This window comes from Lissotriton vulgaris, chromosome 6 (genome assembly GCF_964263255.1).
Source record: "Lissotriton vulgaris chromosome 6, aLisVul1.2, whole genome shotgun sequence".
NCBI lineage: Eukaryota > Metazoa > Chordata > Amphibia > Caudata > Salamandridae > Lissotriton > Lissotriton vulgaris.
In genome coordinates this window covers 250,349,778-250,372,962 of record NC_141694.1, presented here as the reverse complement: position 1 = coordinate 250,372,962, position 23,185 = coordinate 250,349,778, and the positions used below count along the sequence as shown (strand labels likewise).

At 45.6% G+C, this 23,185-nt stretch overlaps 1 protein-coding gene across 1 annotated transcript in view; it reads left to right on the top strand.

The window, feature by feature from the left end:
- The window catches only part of HS1BP3 (HCLS1 binding protein 3), a 455,856-nt gene that overhangs the window by 367,531 nt on the left and 65,140 nt on the right, over nt 1–23,185 (top strand). The window contains exon 5 of the mRNA XM_086926279.1: nt 10,630–10,790. Within this exon, the coding sequence (XP_086782405.1) occupies nt 10,630–10,790 (161 nt within the window). The remainder of the gene's footprint in view (nt 1–10,629; nt 10,791–23,185) is intronic.

Here is a 23,185-nt window from a genome sequence, read left to right as displayed (position 1 = left end):
CTAGCCCTGATCTCTTGACTGGGTGAGAGCTTTCTGCTTAATTCAGAGACTCTGTCCCTCACCACCCCTTGTTGTAAATATTTTTGTCCACCCTAAGCGTGGAAGGGTATTCTCAGATGTGAGACCCTTGCTCATTGCACCATCAGGATTCAAGCAAACCGGGCCGAAGACGGCTGTAATGCCAGAAACCGGTCCCCGGGAGCTTGTTTCCTTCCCAGTGTAAGAATTGGCTTTTGTAGTTTGGTTTGCCCTGTTCCCATCATGCACTGGGGCAGGAACAGACTAATTTGCATACAGTCAGGTTCTGAAACTGGGATGGTGCAGTGAGCTAAAAAACGGTGTTGGATCTAGCCCTGATCTCTTGACTGGGTGAGAGCTTTCTGCTTAATTCAGAGACTCTGTCCCTCACCACCCCTTGTTGTAAATATTTTTGTCCACCCTAAGCGTGGAAGGGTATTCTCAGATGTGAGACCCTTGCTCATTGCACCATCAGGATTCAAGCAAACCGGGCCGAAGACGGCTGTAATGCCAGAAACCGGTCCCCGGGAGCTTGTTTCCTTCCCAGTGTAAGAATTGGCTTTTGTAGTTTGGTTTGCCCTGTTCCCATCATGCACTGGGGCAGGAACAGACTAATTTGCATACAGTCAGGTTCTGAAACTGGGATGGTGCAGTGAGCTAAAAAACGGTGTTGGATCTAGCCCTGATCTCTTGACTGGGTGAGAGCTTTCTGCTTAATTCAGAGACTCTGTCCCTCACCACCCCTTGTTGTAAATATTTTTGTCCACCTTAAGCGTGGAAGGGTATTCTCAGATGTGAGACCCTTGCTCATTGCACCATCAGGATTCAAGCAAACCGGGCCGAAGACGGCTGTAATGCCAGAAACCGGTCCCCGGGAGCTTGTTTCCTTCCCAGTGTAAGAATTGGCTTTTGTAGTTTGGTTTGCCCTGTTCCCATCATGCACTGGGGCAGGAACAGACTAATTTGCATACAGTCAGGTTCTGAAACTGGGATGGTGCAGTGAGCTAAAAAACGGTGTTGGATCTAGCCCTGATCTCTTGACTGGGTGAGAGCTTTCTGCTTAATTCAGAGACTCTGTCCCTCACCACCCCTTGTTGTAAATATTTTTGTCCACCCTAAGCGTGGAAGGGTATTCTCAGATGTGAGACCCTTGCTCATTGCACCATCAGGATTCAAGCAAACCGGGCCGAAGACGGCTGTAATGCCAGAAACCGGTCCCCGGGAGCTTGTTTCCTTCCCAGTGTAAGAATTGGCTTTTGTAGTTTGGTTTGCCCTGTTCCCATCATGCACTGGGGCAGGAACAGACTAATTTGCATACAGTCAGGTTCTGAAACTGGGATGGTGCAGTGAGCTAAAAAACGGTGTTGGATCTAGCCCTGATCTCTTGACTGGGTGAGAGCTTTCTGCTTAATTCAGAGACTCTGTCCCTCACCACCCCTTGTTGTAAATATTTTTGTCCACCCTAAGCGTGGAAGGGTATTCTCAGATGTGAGACCCTTGCTCATTGCACCATCAGGATTCAAGCAAACCGGGCCGAAGACGGCTGTAATGCCAGAAACCGGTCCCCGGGAGCTTGTTTCCTTCCCAGTGTAAGAATTGGCTTTTGTAGTTTGGTTTGCCCTGTTCCCATCATGCACTGGGGCAGGAACAGACTAATTTGCATACAGTCAGGTTCTGAAACTGGGATGGTGCAGTGAGCTAAAAAACGGTGTTGGATCTAGCCCTGATCTCTTGACTGGGTGAGAGCTTTCTGCTTAATTCAGAGACTCTGTCCCTCACCACCCCTTGTTGTAAATATTTTTGTCCACCCTAAGCGTGGAAGGGTATTCTCAGATGTGAGACCCTTGCTCATTGCACCATCAGGATTCAAGCAAACCGGGCCGAAGACGGCTGTAATGCCAGAAACCGGTCCCCGGGAGCTTGTTTCCTTCCCAGTGTAAGAATTGGCTTTTGTAGTTTGGTTTGCCCTGTTCCCATCATGCACTGGGGCAGGAACAGACTAATTTGCATACAGTCAGGTTCTGAAACTGGGATGGTGCAGTGAGCTAAAAAACGGTGTTGGATCTAGCCCTGATCTCTTGACTGGGTGAGAGCTTTCTGCTTAATTCAGAGACTCTGTCCCTCACCACCCCTTGTTGTAAATATTTTTGTCCACCCTAAGCGTGGAAGGGTATTCTCAGATGTGAGACCCTTGCTCATTGCACCATCAGGATTCAAGCAAACCGGGCCGAAGACGGCTGTAATGCCAGAAACCGGTCCCCGGGAGCTTGTTTCCTTCCCAGTGTAAGAATTGGCTTTTGTAGTTTGGTTTGCCCTGTTCCCATCATGCACTGGGGCAGGAACAGACTAATTTGCATACAGTCAGGTTCTGAAACTGGGATGGTGCAGTGAGCTAAAAAACGGTGTTGGATCTAGCCCTGATCTCTTGACTGGGTGAGAGCTTTCTGCTTAATTCAGAGACTCTGTCCCTCACCACCCCTTGTTGTAAATATACAGATATTGGCTACGGCACAATATTACGAGAATAGAGAGAAAGAGGAAAATGACCGTGCTGATAAAAAGACGAAAGAGCTAAAAACTAAAGTGTTGTTACAACAAGCGTATCCGCCGCGTTCTACTCAGAATGCGCCTCAGCAGAATAGATCACACTCGCAATCGAATCGATCGCAGTCGCGTAATGATTCCTCTTTCCAAAGATCTTCTTTAGGGTACAATCAATGTGCTTATTGTAGACAGGAAGGACATATTAAATTCAATTGTCCTGCTTTAAATGAACGTGGTAGTGGCAATTCGTCTAAAGGAGGCCGTGGTAGTTCACAGCACGCATCACGTGGTAGAGGTCGTGGTGCTCAAAATGATCGCTCTGACACTTCATCAAATTCTACTAACTGTTTCGATCAACGTGGATCATCGCAAGGACGATCTGCGCAGTACAATGTAGACGATTATTACGTCGATCAGGGAACTGACGATAGTAATTACTAGGACAGCCAAAGACAAGGGGAGGGAGTGGTATCAGTTCCGGTTGATCAGAGAGGGCCTTACGTCGCAGTTGCTACATCCGGCGTCGTTGAGCCTTTTCTGTTGGACACTGGTGCAGCGAAAAGTTCTATCATGCATTCGAAACTCCCTGGCGCACCTTTGTCTGGCTTAACAAATGTTTCCGTTGGATTCTCTGGCGCCCCCGTTAGCAATCCAGTTTCACGCCCTTTGCCCCTTCAAATTGGGCCACGTGAGCTAGAAGCTCCGTTGATTTTGACCACAGGTTGTGGCGAAAATCTTTTGGGTCTGGATTTGCTTAAACGTTTGTATGCAACTTTGTATTGTTCTCCTGCGGGTGTAAAGCTTACGTTAGGAGAGAGGGTAGTCTCTCCCATGTATTTGTCCCTCGATAAGCTTCCACCGGAATTGAGTTCTCTTCCTGCATCTTTGTGGGCGACGGGTCCAAATGACGTGGGCCTACTTGATATCTCCCCTTATGTTGTTCAATTGAAATCTAATGTGCGATTGCCGCGTATTCCCCAATACCGTATCTCCCTTGATGGTGAACGAGCTTTGTTAGCGATCATCTATGATCTGATCGAGAAAGATGTTATTGAGGAGACTCGGGGAAACGTGTGCAATAGCCCTGTACTGCCAATTCTTAAACGTACTGATCCTACCAAACCGCCTGTTTATCGTTTTGTTATCGATTTACGGGAGGTAAATAAAATTGTGGTTCCTCAATTCCCTGTTGTGCCTGATATCACGGCGCTACTGACTCTGATTCCAGCTACTGCTTCATGGTTTTCGGTGATTGATTTGAAAAATGCGTTTTTCAGCATCCCGATTGCCGAAGAGAGCAGGGACCTTTTCGGTTTCTCTCTTGGTGGACGTAGCTTCCGGTTCAAACGCGCTCCTCAGGGCTACTGTGAAAGTCCATCGATTTACAGTCAAGCCTTGAAGGGTCAACTGGATGCGTTTAGGTTGCCGGTTGGTGCGGCTTTAATCCAATACGTCGATGACCTATTGGTGGCTGCTGATACTCAGGACATTTGCAAAATTGCTACAGTGTCGTTGCTGCAACATCTCTGTGAGTTAAATCACAAGGTGTCACCTTCTAAACTCCAATATTGTTGTCAAGAAGTAACCTATCTAGGTCACTTATTGTCAAAGGAGGGAAGGAGATTGACCCCAGAGAGAATTGCAGCGATTGCGCGAATGGCTGTGCCGCAAACCCAAAGAGATGTGCGTGCCTTTCTAGGTATCACGTCGTACTGCAGGCAGTGGATTCCTAATTTTTCATTGCTAGCGAAACCATTGGTGGCTCTTACGTGCAAGGATGTTTCAACTCCTTTACCATGGACGGAAGAATGTCAGAAAAGTTTTTCTGAATTACGTGATTCATTGTGTTCGGCTCCTGTGTTAGGTACCCCTGATTACAGCAAGCCGTTCACGTTATATGTTCACGAGAGGGAAGGTTGTGCTTTGAGTGTTCTAACGCAACCTTTTGGTGGTAAGCAACGTCCATGTGCATATTTTTCCTCGACCTTAGACCCAGTAGCTAGAGCATTGCCGAGTTGTTTGAGAGCAACTGCGGCAGCTGCGGTCTCCATCCGACAATCAGCAGGATTGGTCATGGATAATATGCTTACAGTGATGGTTCCGCATGCAGTCGATACTCTTTTGAATCGAACGAAAACTCAGCACTTGACGAGTGCGAGGTTATCTGGGTACGAATTGACGCTCTTGGCAAGCCACATTCAGATAAAACGTTGTAATGTCCTAAATCCGGCAACTTTGTTACCAATTAGTGCAGAGTCAGATGAAGTAGCAGAACATGACTGTTACTTGCGGACAGAAGAGGAAACAAAAGGTCGTGTGGACCTTAAAAACACCCCATTGGAAGATCCGGATGGCATTCTGTATGTGGATGGGTCATGTTTTAAGTTGCCGAATGGCGATGTGACTACTGCCTATGCTGTTGTAACATTGAATACTGTTGTCGAGACTGCAAGATTGAATCAGAATTCTGCCCAAGCTGCAGAGCTGATCGCTCTTACTAGAGCATGTGTGTTAGCAAAAGGGAAACGTGTGAATGTGTACACCGATAGCCAGTACGCTTTCGGTGTAGCGCATAGTTTTGGACGATTGTGGCGAGAGCGTGGTTTCTTGACGTCGCATGGCACGAAAATCCAGCATGGCCAGCTTGTGAACGATCTTTTGGATGCATTGACTTTGCCTGCGCAAGTTGCAATCGTTAAGTGTAGTGCGCATCGTAAAGTGACGGATGATGTTGGTCGTGGTAATGCGTTTGCAGACGAGATTGCTAAGGAGACTGCCCGGAACCTTAGCACTCGAATGTATGTGACGAGTTCGGTTAGGTGGCCTGCAGAATCAAGTATGTGTGAAAATACCATAGAGAGCGTGAAAGCAATTCAGAATGAGGCCACCGACACTGAAAAGATGAAGTGGAAAGAAAGTACGGGAAAGTTGGATGTGAATGGTTGCTGGATTGATTTGTCAGAACAGAAAAGATGGATGTTGCCTGATGCGTATGTGCTGGCCGTTGTGACAATGGCACATGGGTTAGCACATATTAGCGCAAAAGGCATTTGCAAGTTGTTGGCTGATGTGTGGAAGAATGATGGGATTACAAAGTGTGCTGAACGTCTGGTGAAGAATTGTATGGTGTGTATAATGTACAATCCTGGCAAAGGAACCCCAACTCCCCCTGGCAGTTTTGCTCCTCCTTCGTATCCCTTTGAGGTGATCCAATTGGACTTCATCCATATGGAGCGATGCAATAACCTGAAATACGTTTTGGTTGTGGTTTGCGCATTCTCCCGATGGATCGAGGCCTATCCCCTCAAAGACAATACTGCTTTGTCTACTGCGAAAATCCTACTGAAGGAATATTTTCCTCGGTATGGAATGCCTAGAGTCGTGTGGTCAGATAACGGAAGTGAGTTTGTTGGAAGTGTGATGAAGAGTGTGTGTAAGGGCCTTGGAATTAATCAAAAATTCCATAGCGCCAATCATCCCCAGTCAGCTGGATTGGTTGAGGGGTACAACGGCACCCTTAAACTAAAATTAGCGAAGATTCAGGCTACGACTGGACTTTCGTGGCCTGATGCTTTGCCTCTAGCATTGCTGTCAACTAGGGCGACTGTACACTCCCGAATAGGGCTTAGTCCCTATGAGATAGTGTTCGGCCGTCCTGCGAATGTGTGGGGGGTTCCTAGGCCAGGAATATTCTCTGATCTTGAGTATCCGATGTTGATTGACTACTTACATGACTTGACTGCTAAACTGAGGTTAATTCACCAACAGGTTTACGACGCCTTGCCGACGCAGACGGAGGGTCCAGGCCACCAGCTCCAGCCCGGGGACTGGGTGGTTACTCGTAACTTCTCACGCAAGAATAATCTGGACCCCCGATTCACCGGACCTTACCAGGTACTCCTGGCCACGAGGACTGCCGTTCGTCTTGAGGGGCGGAAAAATTGGGTACATGCTACCCATTGTAAGCGAGTCCCTATTCCTTTGTCGGCAGACCCGTGGGTAAGGAAAGGCATTGCGTCAACAGAAACAGAAACATTGCCGGCGTTTGTACCTTTTAGCGACGCACAGCTTGTTGGAGAACCCTCAGCGCAGCAGAAAGCCACTGTTGAACACTTGTCAGCAAAAGACTCAAGACCAGATCAACCAACTGATCAGCAGGACGCTGTCTCTTCAACGGATCCTTTGTTCGACGAGCAGACACGTCCCGGGAAACATCGATATTCTTTGCGATCTCACACTAAGGACAAATAAAAAATTTTTCTTGCTTTGCTGAAATTGACAACTGCAATATCTTCGTTTCCCATGATCAACTTTGAACATTCGTATCGTTGAAAAGTTTTTGTATATATATATCAAGCTTCTTCCTTGTATCTTTTTACTTCCACAGCTGAGAGATATTGTGCTTGTATATACATATTGTGTATTGAAGGCCGTAGGGCCGCGCGCGTACTTCCTTCTGGACAGTAGGTCTTGACGCTAGGTTAAAGGCCGTCGGTTCCTAGGAACTCCTGGGGATTGACTATTGCTGCACAGAACGAAGTGCGTCAAGAAACGTTGCGGACGGTCGTAGGGAATGGCATTCTCGAAGCTGAATGATTTGGAAAGAGCTCAGGCGTACAGGTTCAAGCTGCAGCAACTCAGTCGTACCAAATGTTTTGTATTCCAACTATTCGTATTGTTTTTAACTGCTTCTGCATTTTTGGCGGGTGGGGTGTATTACACTATGTCTTACTTCTTACTTGCTACCCCTACTCCTACTCCTTACCCTAACCTTACTTCGACTGTTTCTCCTCATTCCTTTCATATGTTACCGGAACACGAGCAGGCTAGACGTGTAGAATTCCGCAACAATTCCTTTATTCAGCTCCTCCATCAACATCAGTTAGTGGTTAACACTACTAATTGTTGGGTGTGTGGGTTGATGCCACATACTACGGGTAAGGGAATTCCATATCTGGTATTACCGTATAGTTCCCAAGGGTCAGCTCGAGCATTCCAAACAATGTTTCGAAGCGCACTGGGTTTCCACCCCACTCAAGAACAACGTTCCCCCTACTCTGGTCCTACCTCGTATCAGAGGCTGCTATCGATGGCAATAGAGGATATGGAAGATGAGATCCATGATCCTTTTCTTATCCCTGAAGAAGAGGTACAAGCCTATAGGGTCCTAAGTAGAGGGGAATATAGTATGTTCACTAGTGAAAAGCAGCTTAAAAGCTCGCCTCCAATATGGGTCGTACCCCACACTGGTAATCTTTGTCTTATGGGTCGTGGTTCGCAAGCCTCACTTGGAGCAAGTGCTTGCACTGAAAGTTACGTTCTGCCAATGTTCTCGTCCCCTGTGTTTCTGGCTGCCAAGGGTACCTACTTTATCTGTTATGATCGTGCATACACATGGTTGCCCGCAGACTTCATGGGCTCATGTTTCATTGCAAATCTGTTGCCTCCGACGTTCACTGTAGATGCCGATTATCATAAGACTAGAGTTGTACGAGGCGTAATTAGCGAAGAGGATACTGCCGGTCAAGAGGCAGGAGACTTTTTCAAGGGTTTCCTCCCGTTTTGGGGACCTATGGTTAATAGTAGGAACCTGAGACAGTTGACTCGAGTGGTAGAATCGACAGCAAATATTACTGCCAGTGCCCTTGGTAATATCACCACAGAACTTCAGGCGGAGAGACTTATGACGTTACAAAACCGTATGGTTTTAGATGTCGTCTTAGCAGATCGCGGTGGGGTATGTAAAGTGATCCATTCGAGCTGCTGCATTTTCATTCCAGATAATGCTCCTACTGTCTATCAAGCCATCTCGAAGTTGCATAAGATCTCCGAATCCATACACGTGGATGTAGGGGATTGGACGCTACTTGGATGGTTTTGGGGCCTGATGTCGACTTGGGGTTGGAAGATTCTGATGATCATCGGGGTTGTGGTAGTGTTCCTGTTCACGTGTTGCCTTTGCGTGCAGTGTGGTCCTGCCTTATGTGGCCTCTGTGCTACAACGTGTATGAGACAACCATCTGTTACCAAGGGGACTCGGTTGGACAGAGCTATGCTACAACAACATCTTGATGGTCTGATGAATATCGAATATGATTCCGACTAGTGCTTGCCTACATGAGGGCAAAAGGAGCGTCTGAGGTTCCGTGACAATTGTAAGTGGTGTTTTCGACTCGTACGAATATGGTCGAGTCTGGTATCTACGAACCGCAAATGACGAGTTTAGTAGGTGTGCGCAGTTTCGCTGTGCTAACTTAAACCGTTCGTTTGTTATGTGGGTTTTTCATCTGTACCCACGGGTTCCATCTTAGATACGGCATCCATTTTGTCTCTTGCCCTCAAGTAGCCAGCGAACGGACGCTGTCCGCTTCGCGACCCTGGGACTCCCAAGATATTGGCGGAAGACACATGTTCTTTGTAAGTGTCTTTATGACGAGGGGGATGCTACTGTAAGGCAGATGGCGCCGCTCGAGGCTCATCTTGCCGCACGGGCTTATTGTCTCAGCCGTGCATCTCATTAGGCGCGTCCCTTTGATGCCTGTATCTCGTGTCTCTCGATACCTCCCCTTTTACACCCTTTCCGATCTCCCCACTGTCTCCGTCTTCCTCTGCACCTGTCTTTGTTCCTATTTCGATCTACTTTACTGCTGATTGGAATTTGCTAATGGTGGGAAGATGGGTTTTTACAGTTGGGAACCGCCAAATGTTTCCGCACTTATGTTCCGGACCTTGTGTGTTTCAAAGTGACCAAAGCGACCCCTCTGGGGGCTAATTGTGGGAACCGGGTTGTAAACTTTTGTGTTCAATGTTATCCTATGGGTAAAAACTGTATAAAAGGAGCGATCCACAGAACCAATTTGAAGCAGTCTCCCCGAACTACACTCGATGTACTTCCTGTGACTTCTGTGTTCCCTGCAGCAAATAAACCTTGAATCTTTGACGCCGAAGGAAGTGTCCCGTGTCTCTGTGACTTGTACGCCGGAGCAGGTTACCCACGAAGGTTTCAGGTGTTGTGCCCTGGCACCGCTGGGTCCAAAAGAACCCAGTCCTTCACTGTGGCCTGCCTGAGTTCTTCCTCTGATCCTCCCATTCTAAGTATATTCCTCCATGTCCACCTGGTCCTCATCAAATTAGTTTCACTCCCTTCTTAGTACTTGTTGGGCCCTCCTGTTCTGTGTTTCCTTATTTTCTTCAGTCTCCCTGGGCTTCTCGCTTCCCTGTTGCTTAGACCACCACTAATACTGCTAGGGCGCTTTTACGTTTGCTCTGACCAGAGGAACTCCTCTATTACTGTCCCTATGGCCTGACCCTCTCTCCCCATTCCTGGACTACTTAGATACCTCACTCCCCAAATTGTCTGCTCCTCGTGTGTCTGGGATTTCTTTGGACTCCAAAGTGTAGTGGTCAAGGATTGTTAAATGTGACGAGATGGTGAAAACTGACTGCAACCCAAGAAAAAATTTAAGAAATACACATTTGCTAATGAGTGATTTCTGGGATGAGACTTCTCCTCGCCTCAGTAAATAGGGGCAAGTGAGGGACTATGTGCCAGCATATTCATACTAGGCCATGGCACAGATGCAGCTCCCCCCCTTAGCCCCTTGATACCCTCGCGGGTGAGTTCTGCGCTCTACAAATGTCCAATTGATTGAGTGAGGGAACAATGTGCCAGCATATTCATAATAGGCCATCGCACGGATGTATGTCAGAATATCGAGACTGGCACTTCGTGGCCAAAATGGAGGTAAGTATTGATTTACTATTCATAACGCCACATCTACATATATCTTATTTAGGTCACAATATTTTTGTAAGCCAATATTTCATCCTTAATATTCCACTGTTATAGCTATGGCACAAAGTAAGCTAACATGAAGCCCAACAGGATTGAGTCGTGGTTACCGATCAAATCCGTCCATGATTTCTTTATTGAAACGGTTATGATTTTATGATTTTTTCCTCAATGTACGTCCTCATACATAAGAACATGCATTTTAAGATGCATAGTTGGACTATGAATTATTACAACAAAACATTTTCTTCTATATTTTAATTTTTTTTTTTTAGAGCCAAAAAGCCCAAAAAAGCAGTTGCAGTCAAGGTAGAGCAGCCAAAGCCCAAATCAAAACTTGCCTTATTTGATGATGAAGTGGACCCTGATGAAGATTTGTTTGGTATTGCAAAAGACGTACCAATAAGCAACAGGAAGACATCTTTTACCAAGACTGGTAACAACCTTTCCAAATACGTATATTTGTTAAGTTGTTAGTGCTAAGTTTGGTAGTTATTCTGATTTTCCTTATAACTTTTCATTTGCATTATAAATGGCACACAAAACATACTAATTTAGTTGAAAGACAAAAAACATGAGCAAAAAGGTGAAAGGAAATCAAGGATTGTTGTTGGTAGCCAAGGAGGAAGGTGGTTGTATACTGCTCCCCTCTCTGACCAAAAGCCCATTCTATTTATAATAAGAAAGATGAGGGGTTGGGCCAATAACCGTATTAAGCAAAGTAGGATTTCAATGGTGCAGCGAACCTGAAGCATAGTCCCTCTATACTTTAAATGGGAAATCATTTCCAATCAAAAGACTATAAATGGCTCAGCACTCAATCTTATAGCTGCATCACAGTAGCATTTGTAGTTCTACATGGATTTTAATTCAATACATGACAGTGATGTCCATGACACAACAAAACTTCACATATAATCAATGCAGGTGACGAAATTTCCTTTGTTCAATAAATCTTTATTTATTTTCTTATATGCAGAATGTCATTGAAAAACATAATAGCTAATGCGTTCCGTCCAACAAGGACTTCTTCAGGGCTACAAAAGGTATATACAACTGATAAATATTTACATTATTTACATATAGGTAAAACACTTATCATCTATGTGATTAATACACTTCAAACATTTCTTTTCTTCAATAAAAATGATAACGAAGTTGGACCAGACTCCAAAGGACCCCACAGTTTCAACTGACATATATTTACATGTATATAGAATGACACATATAAATGGTTCTATAAATGATCAGGACCAAGCTGTATAAAGTATCTTATTAAATATATGCTTAAAAGTAGAATATCTTTCTTTGATCTTTGATCATTTACAGAACCGCATGGTTAAAAATGGCCACTATTATTTGCTTAGTGGGTTAGTTTAATAAGGTAATCTATGGGCACATGATCGTATTGCCATATTGAAAGTTGATATAAAGGTGCAACCATTTATATGTGTCATTGTATATACATGTAAATAGATCTGAGTTGAAATTGTGGTGTCCCTTGGAGTCTACTCCAACGTCTGTATCATTTTTATTGAAAAAAAGAATTGTTTGAAGTGTATTAATCACATAGAGGCTAAGTGTTTTAACTGTATGTAAATAACGTAAATATGTATTTATCGTTTGTAGCCCTGAAGAAGTCCCTGTTGGAAGAAACATGTTGGCTACTATATTTTTCAATGACGTTCTGCTTATAGAACTAAAAGAAATAAAGATTGATTCAACAAAGAAAATTTCGTCATATACATTGTCCATTCTTTTTATACATCATCCTCAGAGCCAGATTGGAAACCAAAAATTAGCCCTAGCAAAAAAGTTCAAACTTGCCCCACAATCCAGGAGGCTGCAACTAGAATAAGCTACGGAGCCTATCATGATTGTGTGAAAGCATCCACAGCGCCTGCGGTGCATTACCAGAGTGGCGGCAAAGGCCAGTCTGATGCTATTTTGCTTAACTATGCCATGTAAAAGACTGATTGGCAGAGAGTGATCATAGTAATTTTAAGTATTTGACATGGAGTGAGGAAATACATATCTCTATCAAATAATGCTACAAAGGTAGAAAAAGTAGCATAGATTTAGTGTGTGGTAACCAGCCATTGTAAGTGACCCAGAGAATGATGGCGGATCATGGCATATGAAAGCTTGAATCTAGAATGGCTAGAACATGTGAATGTGCCTGGCCCTCTCCGACTCCTGGCTTTCTTATTGTTCACTTCTTTACATAGGCAAGCACTTGGAAGAGGGGGGCCTCCAAATATTGTGTTAGATGTTGCAACTCTTTTATATGCTTGTACAGTGGCATAGCAAAACTTGAGGAGGGCCACCTGTAAGATATGCTGATGGGGCCTTCACCACGTCTCTCCACTCAAATAAATACAGTAAATATATATATTTGTGGGATGAATTATAGTCTAGATATGGATAGCCCATATTGCAACTAGCAGACCTATCTTCTAGTTATTATATTTGTATTTTTTTCCAGGTACACATAACAGAAAAGAATTTTTTTTACTGAAAAACGATTTTAAAACAGTTTAATTGAAAACAAATGACATATTTAACTGCAACATATCACTTGAATATTAATTAATCCTTTACCTAACATAGAGCCTAAAAAACAAAAATCTTTGGATTCCCAGTCCCTGCGATGCACAAAGTCATAGGGTTTGCAATCACAAAATGGCTTTTTAAAATGCACTAAACCCATTTTGCACTTCAGTATAGCATTTCAGACTCTCCTTTCCGCAGTAATTCCCTTACAGCTGCCTGGCATTATCATCATCTGCCCAATAATATCATGTGTGTAGTCCCCATCCTCGCAGGCTCATAAACAATGCTTTGGTATCACGGACTCCCTTGTAATACATGAGAGAAGGGTTTTAGTTTGGAAACTAAAATTGCAATGTTGCTGAAAATTCCTGTTATTCAAGTATAAAAACACAAACGTACTTTGTGGAAACAACGGAGGAAAAGACTTCCATGCTGTATATGTGTACAAGAAATCATCCTTTAGACCCTACACATTGACCTCGTATTTTTTCGATTTCAGGTGTGAGTAGTTGACGCATTGCTTCAGGTACTGGTAGTCCTGTCTAAGAATGGGAAAATCAAAATACCAAAAGAAGGTTGCAAAAATGAAGAGGTCGAGATCTATGCTTTACGATACTGTAACTTAAAATGGTTAATTAAATGTTAAGTTCACTGAATCTTTTATGTAACACAAAGACAATCTGCTTTGTATACTACTTTGGTTTAGAAAAAAATACAAAAAGCGCTTGGAAATATTTAAGTAAAGCTGGTCACTTTTGTTTTTCGATGTTGTGCTTGTATTCATATAGGTTTGTCAATTATTTTTAAACTATATGTATTGCATTTTGCTTTTAATTTTTGCCTGACAACTTATTCAAAGCATGCCAGAGGAAAACAAGAACTCTGGGGTTCTATCCAGATCCTTTAATAAAAACATTGAGAAATGACTTACAATGGCTAGCAATGACTGCCTCAGTTTTATCAAACTACCGTCCTATTTCCCTGCTTCCATTTATTTCCAAGGTACTGGAAAGACTTGCCAACAGACAGCCTTCCTAGAAAACAATATTCTTTTGGACCCCTCGCAGGCAGGATTCAGAGCCAAGATCAGAACAGAATCTACTCTTCTGGCTGTTCTGGATAGCATAGGATTAGAAGTAGATCCGGGCGTGGCCAGCAACATTGCCGAGTAGCTGTGCCTCTCGAGGGCTCCGACAGCGCAATAGGAATCCTGTACTTAATCCTGGCCCTAGAAAATCATTGAGGTATTGGAGGGAATGTATACCCCACATACCTATTGCTGCTGTGGAGGAGCCCCAAAAAACTGAGAACGGGGTAAATATGGCTCCTGGAGAGCGGAGTGAAGGAGCAGCTGGACTCGTATTTGCAAGATGGCGGCATTCCGCTAGTGGAATAAGCCAACAACTTATGGCGGCAGTGACTACGAGAGTATGGTGAGAAGCAGGCTTCCGGCCCCCCCTAGCTGCCTCCCATCTGCCTGCGATTGTAGCGGCGGACTGAGAGAGAGGCAAGACGGAGAGACCTGTCTCCGGAACTATGGGAGCACCGAAGGCAATCGCCTGACCAGAGGAGAGAACTGAGGACAACCGCCTCGCTTGAGAGACAGTTATGGGCTGATGTAGGATACGGAAGCTCAACCTTGCCCCGGCTAAGATGAGCCGGGGGGTCCAGAGCCGCAGAGTTGAGCGCCGTCCGGCAAGAGGAGCCCAGTTCTAGCGGGCAGGGGCCTACCCCCCTTGGCGAAGCACAAAGGAATAGACTGACGAGCACCGAGGTATGAGCGCTGAGCTGCATCTAGAGAACCCAGTGCATCATTAATAAAGTGATCCCCGCCACTTCCATTGAAGAAAGCCAATGCAGGGGGAAATGATGGAGAAGACGGATCGACAGGCACTGGCCAACAGCAGGCAGGGGCGGAGAAGGGGAGAAGCGAGGCGCCAGCCATAGAGGCCTGGTAAACCTGAATCACTGCCGCAAACCTGAGACAGGGACCATGAGTCCTAGTGGACACTGGAGAGGGCCAGGGCAGGACATACAACGAAGCCCGTTAATTGCGGGGATGGCACAGTAAGGGAGAACCCGTGGAGCCATGATGACAGGAGGACCTGCCTAAAGGAAACTCAGGAGTGACCGCTCCACACCGGGTCTGCACTGGAATGTAGGCGCGTTGGGACACCGCATAAAGGCCTGGCCCACATTTTGACTATTAGGGACAAAACTAGCGGACATTGGACAAAGAGACAGAACGGGACAGACGCGGAGAGCTGGGATGGGGGAGCCGTGGGGGGCGACGGCGACAGGAAGGTGCCAAGAATACCCCTGAAGAAGGGGATAAAGAGCCTGGGGGGCTGCTACCCCACGTTTTGATCTCCGACTTTGCCCCCCCTGTTTCTGAAGTCAGTGGAGCAACATATCACAGGCCCCCCTCTCTCCAAGCCTAGATTCATACACACAGGAGGGGGCACATGGCAAGAAAGGAGACACACATCTCCAGAAGGGAAGATAACAGCGAGAGACACATTCAACACTAGGGCACGGTAGAGTGAGCTTTCCCCCCACTCCAGCCTGCTATGGCGATGGGCTAAGACGACTAGCACCTACGTGAACAGGGGGTGAACTTGGATTGTGGGCTCCTCTGGGCTCTCCCTTGTTTCAGTGCTGGTGGCAGGGAGATTCTCCCAATAGGGCTGGATTTATGGTGAGCGAGACCTGCCAACAGCAGTGCAGGGCAATGTGCCACACCCTGAAGCTGTGCTATGGATCTGTGCCGATAGATTTGAATAGTGGCTCCACGTCTGGGGCTGCATCATGACGGACGGGGGACTCGAAGGAACAGGAAGACAAATAGTCAGAGCCAGAGCGCACTGGAGGAGTGATCGACAAGGGTACAAACTAGCTGTCACTGGCGAGACACTGTGGTGTCTTTCACACCCTCCAGAGGAATTCGCCAATGATATCTAGGGGTGCCCCCTCCTGATCATGGATCAGAAATCCAAACCCTTCCACAACCATTTGAATATCCGAGTTGCAGGCATAAACATGACATGCGACAAAGACCCAAAACCCACAAGACAGGGTTAACTGGATAAATATACTAAAGTTGTCTACCAACCACAGGGAACAAAGGATGAGGTCGGCAACATGACCATATTACAGGCCATTCAAGAAAGGTTTTAGAGGGGAAGATGGCATAAGTTCGTACAGAGGGGACCCTGCTGCCCCAAGACCTACATAAAGTCTCGGAAAGAGTGATGCAAGTGGTAGCATGCATATCCGAAGTGGTAGACATAGCCCACTCCATGCGGAAGGAGGTCACAGGACTGACTGCCTCATTGAAGGAGGTGGCCTGGAGGGTAGACTATGCGAAAAACAGGGCCCGTAGAAAAAAACCTGCGTTTCGTTGGTTTCCCGGAGGGATCGGAAGAAGAGGACCCAGGACATTTCCTTATGACATGGCTCAAAGACTCCCTCCTGAACACACAGTTCTCAACTTGCTTTATAATTGAGAGAGCACACATGATGCCGAGCTTTCAGCCACCTCTGAGAGCCCCACCGAGACCCCTGATTGCACGTTTCCGTAATTTTCAAGACCGTGACCTCATACTGCGAGAAATAAGGCAAAAAGGTGACATTAAGTATACTAATACAAGGATAATGGTGTTCTCAGATTTTTCACGGGAAGTGCAGAAACAATGGAGAACCTTCAACTCTGCTTTGGCTAAATTGCAGACCCTTAAGATCCAGTATATGCTGCTATTCCTGGAAAAACTCAAAGTGATATTCCAAGGCACCTCACACTTTTTCCAAATTACAGAAGAGACCTGGGCCTGGCTCAAAGAGCGGCCTCCCATAAGACGTAGACAAGAATCGACAGAAACACCAGGCTCAGGCTACAAGGAAGCACTGGCCCAGGGATGCGGAGGGAGAAAAGACCACGTAAGTCGCTGAGGAGACTTGCGCATAAAAAGACCCAAATGTCTGATTCGGATAGGGAAACGACACGAGATAAATTGAACCGGCAAATGCCAAGACCATAACACTTCGGATCCTTCAGATCAAGAATATTCATCAAATGCTGATAGCGAACACCCAATTCTGCAGACTATCCGCCAACTTAAAGACCACGGCCAGCAACCCGCCACCATGGAGACTCAGCAGCAGCAACTATGCAAAAGCGGTGAAGAAGGATGAAATGATGTGGCTGAACATCTGCCGAGAGACAGTAAGACACTAGTTCATTGCCTATAGACACTGTACGTTACTCGCTAGGGGCAATAGATTCTAATACGAACCTACGATCTTTATATAGGGGTTGAGGGAGGGGGGGGATACAGACCTCTCAAGCTTCACCTGAGCTGCAGTTGTCATGTTGACCAATTGAGGAGTGACCGGGTTGGAGGGAGAGAGTGGGGTGGGGGGGGGGTGTAAAGGGAGATCGCAGAGTAGTCAACGATCAGTGTTGGGTTTAGTTCTACCAAGTTGTTCAAACATTCACAGACATACAAAGAGCAGGGACACAGATAGAAAAAAATAGAATCAAGACGAAGCACAAGGTAAAACCGGTAATAAGCATAGGCATAAACAAAGGGCGAGGAGAAGTATTCAGTATTGAAGTGGAATATCAATGGATTATGTAATAAAATTAAAAGGCGACTTGTCAGCAAATGCATCAAACGACTCAAACCAGATGTTGTTCTCCTACAAGAGATGCATCTAATGGGCTCACACTGCTTCTTTCTAGGGAGGGGTGTGTATAGTACATTGGCGCATGCTGGCTTTTCAGCTGGTTCAAAGGGAGTCGCTATACTAATTAATAAGTCACCACCTTTCCATACATCTAGAACATGGACAGAACCTAATTTAACATTTGTGGCGCTACAGGGGACCTGGGGCCGGAGAGAGCTTATGCTAATCAGTGAGTATGTTCCCCCAAGACTGCAACAACACACTTTAGATAAAATAGCACGAATTCTCATAGAATCGGGTCCCTCCGCGCATATTGTTGGTGGAGATTTTAATGATGTCATAAACCCACAACTGGACCGTACAAATGTGAGATCTGGAACATGTTCCCACGCACACCTCGAACAGTTTCAGAACTCACTGTGCTTGACTGATCTCTGTCGATGCCAGCACCCGATAGACCGTACATACTCATATTTATCGGGAGGTCACAGAGTCTTCTCCAGACTAGACTACCTCTTCGCCCCGTCGGGAGAAGCGTAGATAATAGAGAAGGTGGAATATCTGACCAGGGGCATCTCTGACCCCTTAACTGTCTGGATGACAGTAGGAGGAAGAGCAGCAGAGAGCCGAAGGGAAGGGAGGTTGCAGGCCTGGGCTTTGCAAGATGAAGAGATCACCCAAGCGATCCAAATGGACTCAGAACTTTATTTCCAAGAGAATGAAGGCACAGTGTCCTCAGCAGTAATGCGATGGGAAGCATATAAAACGTTGCTACCGGACAGGGTGCAAAACATTGTAGCCCATAAAAACAGGAACCAGACGCGGAAATTGAGACCCTGGAGCACAGACTCCTAGAATTAGAGAAACAAATGGATACTATTATAGATCACCGCTCAATACAGCAGATAGAGATAACCCAGAGAGAGTACAAAAGCCTAGTCACTCAATAAGTGAAAGTCCAACTTTTGGCCACACAACACTGGCCATATGAGACAGGAGACAGGGCAGGAAAACTCTTAGCCTGGTTTAGTAAAAAAGAGCAGGAGGCGAGGTGGGTTGCCTCCATGCATGAACAAGACATGATACACACTACATCCCCAAATATAGCGAACGCCTTCGCCCACTACTATACAGAGTTATACAGAGCCAGACGAATGCCAGGCAACGTCCAAATCAACTCTTTCTTGCAATCAATAGAAATCCCTTCCCTTTCCAGATAAGATAGAGAATTTTTAGAGGGGGATTTGACCCTGGAGGAAGTGAAGGAAGCAATTGGCAGGCAAAAGTCGGGAGAGGGTCCTGGCCCGAATGGGCTTCCAGCAGATTTTTTTTAACGCAACGCCAACCTGCTGGCCCTAAACCTCTTGAACATGTTTTAGACGGCCCTAGAAGAAAAGACACTCCTGCTGGACCTTAGAAAGGCCACAGTGGTGGTTATTCATAAACCAGGAAAACCCCCAATGGAATGTGGGTCTTATCGACCCATATACCTACTGAATGTGGAAACTAAAATATTAGCCACTGTCTTGGCGACACGTCTCCTGACAGTAATATCATCCCTTATTCATTGTGACCAATCTGGCTTTATTTTTCAATAAAACAAGGGAACCCGAACAATTGTCTGAGGACCACGGGTGTCAATCATATATTACAAAGAACAAGGGTCCTTAGCACTTGTAAGATCAAGAAAGTAATAACATATAGACCACAATAGGTAGCTATATTCCTCCTATGTCCAGCCGGACAAGGATTTTGTTATGTAGTAAATCACATAAATAAGAACAAGAATATCAGAACATAGATTTGTAGTAGGGCACAGTCCTGTACCATACTTGGGAGGAAAGTACTGGGGAAGGAACACATACAACATAAACAGGTTTACAGGCAAAGACTGAGCAAAGTTGTACACTTTTAAGTCAGTGCGTCAATTCGAAGTATTGCCAAAGTGCGAAGCACAACAAAATTATACACAATGGTAAGTTGTGGAGACACTAGAAGAAGTTGAAGTTTCGATCCCTTGCTCTAAATAAATTGGGATCATCATCAGGACTGACAATATTAACATTTGCCTGGTATTTATCAGTTAAAACCGCCTGCTAGGGAAGAATAGGGAAAGAAAAAACAAAAACAACCGGTGGCTGCATTAGAGGGCGCAAGTATATACATTGCCAACAAGTGTATTAGGAATCGGCATACCGTGCTATACATTCAGTGATTGCAATCGAACTAATCATGAAAGACCTGTCCGTTTGTGCCTTTGTGACATGCTGACTGAATTTTTAATTTCAGGAGTGCATTGTGAGGTGGCTTCATGCGTGCATTCATACATGGGTCTTGGCAGCATTCATGCATTCATACATACATTGTAATTTCAGAAGCACATTGTGAGGTGACAGCATACGTGCATTCATACATGGGTCTAGGCAGCGTGTGTGCATTCATACAGGGGTCTTGAGGAAACTGTATAAAGTGATTCGGTGGCGCATACTCAGTTGGATTAAGTGAAGATAAAAACGTGTCTGCCGGGTATTTTAGGAGCGGAGTGTCCGAGTGAATGTCGGTATTAGGGAATTGTGACGGCGTTGTCGGGATGCCTTATGTGATTAAAAGGGGGCCTGGTGGTATAAGGGCTTACCCGTTGTAAAGGCAGTTTTGTTCTGGCTGGGTTTATGATTACAAGGCGCCGGGCGTCTGCTGTGGACACATAATTAGAGATTTGTGAGGAACAGTTTGGGTGACTAACCGTGCTCAAAGGGTAATGGTGGTGAGCAGTGCATGTTGTACCGTATGTAAAAAAGCTGTAATGGTCTCAGATGGGTTTCTGCCCAGGCACTTCTGTGGCGTGCTGGGCGATTCCGGGCCGGCCGGAGGGTGTCTGAAGGCGCTCTGAATTACGAGCCGCTGTAGGGAGAAGGGATTTTAAGGAAGGAGTTCCGCTATTGACAGTGCGCTTGGGTGTTTCAAAAGCTGGGAATTGTCTTACCTGGCTTCGAGGGTGGAGACAGCAACGATCTGCTTATTTCTCCGTTGGGCATTAGTTCCCACGTGTGCTCTGCCGAATCGCAAGCACAGAATGCGCTGCTCGGGAGTTGCTTAAATCTCCCGGGTCATTGAGGGCTAGTCACATGGATAGTGAAAATAGACAAGGAGTGTGCTGCAATGCTCAGGTTAGCAGCCATCTTGGAGTGGTGAATTGGTGAGGTAATACATTCTACCTTTTAGTGCCATGATGCGCTGGTGGTGGGAATCCTGGCGATACTGTTTCAGTCATGAACCCTGGCGTGTGGGGGTTGCATTAGGTCTGAACGGGGTCAGACATGGGCTGGGATCAGCCGGGTGGCTGTTGGTGTGAATAAAGTGGTGTGAATTATTTACAGTACAGTACATACTTCGCGCAGTGAGGACGACGATATTGTGGAACCAAGTGACAAGTGCAACAATTGTTTACATTTCATTTTGTGCTACACAAATCTCAGTATTGGTAAGCATGAAAAATACGAAGTTTTATCACATCGGAATTATGAAATTTTTCACATTGTACTTTTGGAGACAGAAAATTGTCTCTTGATTTTTGAGCCCAACAATCCTGTATAGGTCTTATATTAGCGTAGTCCAATCCTCTGCTCTGTTGAGACCATTTCTGATGGTATCAAATTGAATAATTGTCTTTAATTCCTCACGGTTAAGCAGCTGGGCAATGTACTCTATAGGAAGCCCACTGAGCAACACGCTCCTAAGTTACACCAGCAATCATCCAAGAGCCCTTAGGGACTCACTACCCTATTCCCAATTTCTCTGAATTAGACGCAATTGTTCTTCCAAAGAGGACTATTTCAAAGAGGCATCAATCCTATCAAATAAACGAAAGGATCGTGGTTATACACGGAGAATAGTTAAAATGGCCTCCAAACGAGCCTGGCACTGTCCCCGTGACATCCTGCTTTCTCCCAAAATTAAAAACCACAATGAGAGAATAGCCTGTGTGACAACATTTTCTCTGGCTTCAAACAAAATAAGGAAATCCATTATTAAATACTGGCCCACAATTAATGCAGGTAACTTAAACATCGACAGGCCCCTATTTTCCTTTCGTAAAAGTAAGAACTTGAAGGACCACTTGCTACGAGCTGCCTTACCCTCACCAACCCCCCCTCAACCATTGAGTCTGTATGGGGCTTACCGCCCATTATAGGTCATGCCAAATGTGGAGGTTGTAATGTGTGTGTGTACACGGTTGAAGGAAAGAATTTCACCTACAATAACACCACGGTTGAAAGGCGATCATTCTCAAATTGCAATACCAGTAATGTAATTTATACCATACAATGCCTGTGTTTAAAACTATATGTAGGCCAGACAACCCAGAAGGCTAAGACAAGAATTTGCCAGCACAGGAGCCGCATCAGATGTAAAACGCTGAATGCTCCGCTGGTGGACCACTTCTCAGAGGCTGGACATAATGAGAACGATATACAATGGACTATCTTGAAAGTTCTCAAGTTACCACAGAGTGGTGGAAACATTGCCCAGCTGCTCAACCGTGAGGAATTAAAGACAATATTCCAATTTGATACCATCGGAAATGGTCTCAACAGAGCAGAGGATTGGACTACGCTAATATAAGACCTATACAGGATTGTTGGGCTCAACAATCAAGAGACAATTTTCTGTCCCCAAAAGGAACATGTGAAAAATGCCATAATTCCGATGTGATAAAACTTCGTATTTTTCATGCTTACCAATACTGAGATTTGTATAGCACAAAATGAAATGTAAACAATTGTGGCACTTGTCACTTGGTTCCACAATATTGTCGTCCTCACTGCGCGAAGTATGCACTGTAAATAATTCACACCACTTTATTCACACCAACAGCCACCCGGCTGATCCCCGCGCATGTCTGACCCCGTTCAGACCTAATGCAACCTCCACACGCCAGGGTCCATGACTGAAAGAGTATCGCCCGGATTCCAACCACCAGCGCGTCATGGCACTAAAAGGTAGAATGTATTACCTCACCAATTCACCACTCCAAGATGGCTGCTAACCTGAGCATTGCAGCACACCCCTTGTCTATTTTCACTATCCACGTGACTAGCCCTCAATGGCCCGGGAGATTTAAGCAACTCCCGAGCAGCACATTCTGTGCTTGCGATTCGGCAAAGCACACGTGGGAACTAATGGCCAACGGAGAAATAAGCAGAACGTTGCTGTCTCCACCCTCGAAGCCAGGTAAGACAATTCCCAGCTTTTGAAACACCCAAGCACACTGTCAATAGCGGAACTCCTTCCTTAAAATCTCTTCCCCCTACAGCGGCTCGTAATTCAGAGCGCCTTCAGACACCCTCCGGCCGGCCCGGAATCGCCCAGCACGCCACAGAAGTGCCTGGGCAGAAACCCAACTGAGACCATTACAGCTTTTTTACATAAGGTACAACACGCACTGCTCACCATTACGCTTTGAGCACGGTTAGTCACCCAAACTGTTCCTCACAAATCTCTAAATATGTGTCCACAGCAGACGCCCGGCGCCTTGTAATCATAGACCCAGCCGGAACAAAACTGCCTTTACAACGGGTAAGCCCTTATACC